General features: G+C 57.0%; 1 protein-coding gene across 1 annotated transcript; it reads right to left on the bottom strand.

Moving 5' to 3' along the window:
- Nucleotides 1-300: 300 nt before the first annotated feature.
- LOC138157811 (leucine-rich repeat-containing protein 15-like) lies at nucleotides 301-3,035 on the bottom strand. The gene has a single exon (XM_069083629.1). It carries the CDS (start codon nucleotides 2,978-2,980, stop codon nucleotides 719-721), a length of 2,262 nt encoding a protein of 753 aa, XP_068939730.1. The 5' UTR covers nucleotides 2,981-3,035; the 3' UTR covers nucleotides 301-718.
- Between the last annotated feature and the right edge of the window lie 1,014 nt (nucleotides 3,036-4,049).

The following is a 4,049-nucleotide window of genomic DNA, read 5'->3' as shown; positions in this document are numbered from 1 at the left end:
GCTAAAGGTCTAAAAGGGTTTGGTTTTTGTCTTTATATCATCCCCAATTCTGAATCTGGCACAGAACTTGTGAGCGACTGATTAAATTCCCTCCCCTGGGCAAAGCCCCATCACCCTGTCCTAGCTGCATCTCAGGCGGGTGTGAGGGAGAACTGGGATATAGAGGACAGAGAGCAGAGGCAAAGCCGCCACCACATAAGAGAGATTCCCTGCTTGGGGCTAGGAATGGAGAAGGGGAGGCCCCTTCCTAAACTAGCTTCACTAAGCCTGATGGGGTTTTCTGCAGTCTATTGAGCAAGTGAGGGGTTCATAGCAGAGGTCGGGAAAGCCGTTCTTAATTTAGACCCTGGGAGAGGTTGGGGGAGGGACCTTCCACCTGTTACTTTACTTTCTTTGGGGGATCTTGATAGCTCAGAGAATATGCAGGAGTGAAAGCGCCATCCCCAGAGCTGCTTCTAGCCCTTGGGGGACAACAAGCAGAACCGAAGGTCTCAGCCCGCCCCTCCCCCAACCCATCTTTCTCTCGCGTGTACTATGTAAAGCCCAGTTTAAAGCAGCGGCACACCCCATTTCTGTGGCCGAGGAAAGAGTCACGCTCCCCGGAGAAGGAGAAAGGGGGCATGAAACCTAGGCCGCTGGGCTGGCGAGGTGCTGGCCCCCTCTGGCCAGAGCCCTTCCCGACGGGGCCAGAGCCCTTCCCAACGGGGCCCCAGCCCCCTCAGCACTCGTTGGGGCCTTTCATCTGCATCAGCACCGCGTGGCTGCGCTTTTTGCAGCAGCAGCAGCAGATGGAGGCCACCAAGGAGCAGACCAGCGCCAGGCAGCCGATGACTATGGCGGCGATGGCCAGGCCGCTCTGGGCGCGGGTCATGCCCCACACATCCCGGTCCCCTACGTCCTCCGTGGTGGTCAGGTCGGTCTGGTCTTCCTCCACGGTGGTGATCTCGGTTGTGTAGGAGATGGAGGTGGTGTCCGGGTACCGAGACGTGTCCGTGTACTGGGGGGTGTCGGGGTACTGGGAAACAGAGGGGTAGCTCGGGCTCGACCCCAGCACGTTGACATTGACCAAGATGATGGCTTGACCGCGGACCTCGGCTGGGCTAGAGCACACTGGGAGGAGGTCTGAGCCGCCCAGCCTGGCGCTGTTAGTCACGAGCCAGACGCGCAGCGGCTCGATGCCGGCGTCGCAGCGCCACGGGTTGTCCTGGAGCCGGACGTCACACAGCTGGCCCAAGTGGTCGAAGATGCCCACGGGCAGGCTCTCCAGCTGGTTGTTCTGCAGCTGGAGGGTGGTGAGGCCGTTGACGCCGACGAACAGGTTACCGGGAAGGAAGCGGAGCCGGTTGTTGTGCAGGGACACGTTCTGCAGGCTGACCAGGGCGCGGAAGACTTGGCCGTCTAGGCTCTGCAGGGCGTTGCTGTGCAGCGACAGCTCGCGCAGGGAGCTCAGGCCGCGGAAGGCGCCGGGAGCCAGCGAGCGCAGCTGGTTGCGGCTCAGCACGAGCACCTGCAGCTGGCCCAGAGGCTCGAAAGCGCCGTCGGGGATGTGCTGCAGCTGGTTGTCGTAGAGCCAGAGCTCGCGCAGGTGGGGCATGGGCCCGAACAAGCCAGGCGGCAGCTCCCGCAGCCCGTTGCCGAACAGCGTGAGGCGGTTGAGGCGGGGTAGCTGCAGGAAGAGGCCCCGCGGCAGCGCCGACAGCTGGTTGTTGGACAGGTAGAGCCTCTCCAGCTGCCCGTTGCCCCGGAAGAGGCCGGCCGGCAGGTGGCGGAGCTGGTTCTGCTGCAGCGCCAGTTCCTGCAAGTTGCCCAGGCCGTCGAAGGTGCCCGGAGCGATCTCGTTCAACTGGTTCTCGGAGAGGCGCAGCACCTGCAGCTGGCCCAGCCGCTGGAAGAGGTGCGGCGAGAGGCGGCCCAGGTGGTTCTGACCCAGGTTCAGCTTGAGCAGCCCGGGCAGGTTGTCAAAGCAGCCGTCGGGGATGAGCTCCAGCCGGTTCCCGTGCAGCTGCAGCTCCTTGAGGTTGCTGAAGGGTGCAAAGTGCGCCGGGCTGATGTGCAGCAGCTGGTTCCCGGACAGCAGCAGCGACTCGAGGTTGTTCAGGCCCTGGAACAGGCCGCCGGGCAGCGTGTTGAGCCGGTTGTTGGCCAGGCTCAGGTAGCGTAAGGAGCCCAGGGGGCTGAAGGCGCCCGGCGCGATCTGCGACAGATCATTCTTCTCGATGCGAAGCGCTATGAGCGCCGTCACGTTGTTAAAGGGCTGCGAGTTCAGCTCTCGGATGTGGGTGTTGAGTATCTGCAGGCTCATGGAATCCCAAGGCAGAGGGCTGGGCACCACCAGGATCCGAGCTCCCACGCACTCCACTTGGGACGCCTTGGAGCAAGTGCACTCGCTGGGGCAGGAGGAGGTGAGACCCAGGACCTGGAGGCCCACGGCCAAGAAAAGCACACAGCCCTTCAGCTCCATGGCATCTGCAGGGGCAAAGTTTTTTGGGGGGGGCGGGAGAGACAGAGACACAGAGAGAGACAGAGACAGACAGAGAGACAGACAGACAGACAGACAGAGACAGACAGAGAGAGAGACACAGAGAGAGAGACAGAGACAGAGAGAGAGACAGAGACAGAGAGACAAAGACAGAGAGAGGCAGATAAAGACAGAGAAGAGATACAGAACAGACAGAGAGAGAGACACAGAGAGATACAGAGAGAGACAGACATACAGGCAGAGACAGAGAAAGAGAGACAGAGACAGACAGAGAGAGACAGACAGACAGAGACAGACAGACAGAGACACAGAGAGACACAGAGAGAGAGAGAGACAGAGAAGAGATACAGAACAGAGAGAGAGAGACACAGAGAGAGACAGAGAGAGACAGACATACAGGCAGAGACAGAGAGACAGAGAAAGAGAGACAGAGACAGAGAGAGGCAGATAAAGACAAAGAAGAGATACAGAACAGACAGAGAGACAGAGAGAGACAGACATACAGGCAGAGACAGAGAAAGAGAGACAGAGACAGACAGAGAGAGACACAGAGAGAGACAGAGAAAAAGAGACAGAACTATTCAGCATCCTGAGGAGGTCAGAACAGCTTTCAAAGGCATATTTACACTCCCATCCCCATCCCCACTCCTTCCCAGTACTGACCCTGAAAAAACCCAGCCAGGGCTTGGGAATAAACCAGAGACCCTGAAAACAGTCAAGAGGACGCTGAGCCTATGTGGGCTCCCAGCTTCCTGTTGCTTCCTGCTCCAGTCCATTTTCCACATCACAGACCAAAAAAAGTATTCCTCATGCCCTTCTGAGCATGTGACTGCTCCAAAATCTTCATTGGCTGCCTACTGCCTTCTGAGCAAAGGATGAGCCCCCTAGTTCTTGCATTCAAGTCCATCTGCTATCTGCCCCACCTAGCTGACCAGACTTCGCCAGCCCTAACACTCTGATTCCTTTGTATATTTGACATTCCAATCAAACTGGACAATGTTTATCTCCCCCCCCTTTTTTTTTTTTGCTATTTGGAGGGTAATTGGGGTTAAGTGACTTGCTCAAGGTCACATGGCTAGTTTTTGTGTTAAGTGTCTGAGGCTGTATTTGAACTCAGGTCCTCATGACTCCAGGGCCGGTGCTCTGTTCACTGTGCCACCTAGCCGCCCTTTATGCTTTTCTTGGCACCCTCTCCCATATCCATGCTTTTCCTCCCATCATCCCACCTGCAATGGGCTTCCTGACCTTCCCTCACTTGTAAAAGTGTTCCCTCGTCCTTCAAAAGTGTCAGAGCACAGACCTCTCCCTAACTCCCTATCCCTAACCAACTCCTTGTATCCCCAGCTACTTCCCTCTGACACCACCTTCCATTCAGATAGATGCCATGTTGTCTCTCCCTTTGGATTGTGAGTTCCCTGAGAACAGGGATTGTTCTCTATCCTAGGGCTTAGCACAGTGACTGGCATACAGTAGACACTTACTAAGTGCTTATTGATTGACTGTAATGTTAATGGGATAAGATCTAACCCCCATTAATAGACCTCATGTGGAGCCCATTAAGGGAAGCTTG

Source organism: Petaurus breviceps, unplaced genomic scaffold (assembly GCF_028583685.1).
Source record: "Petaurus breviceps papuanus isolate PSGF00001 unplaced genomic scaffold, PetGlider_PUasm1.0 173, whole genome shotgun sequence".
Taxonomy (NCBI): domain Eukaryota; kingdom Metazoa; phylum Chordata; class Mammalia; order Diprotodontia; family Petauridae; genus Petaurus; species Petaurus breviceps.
Note: the sequence above shows the minus strand (reverse complement) of the source record. Positions and strands in the feature narration are given on the sequence as shown.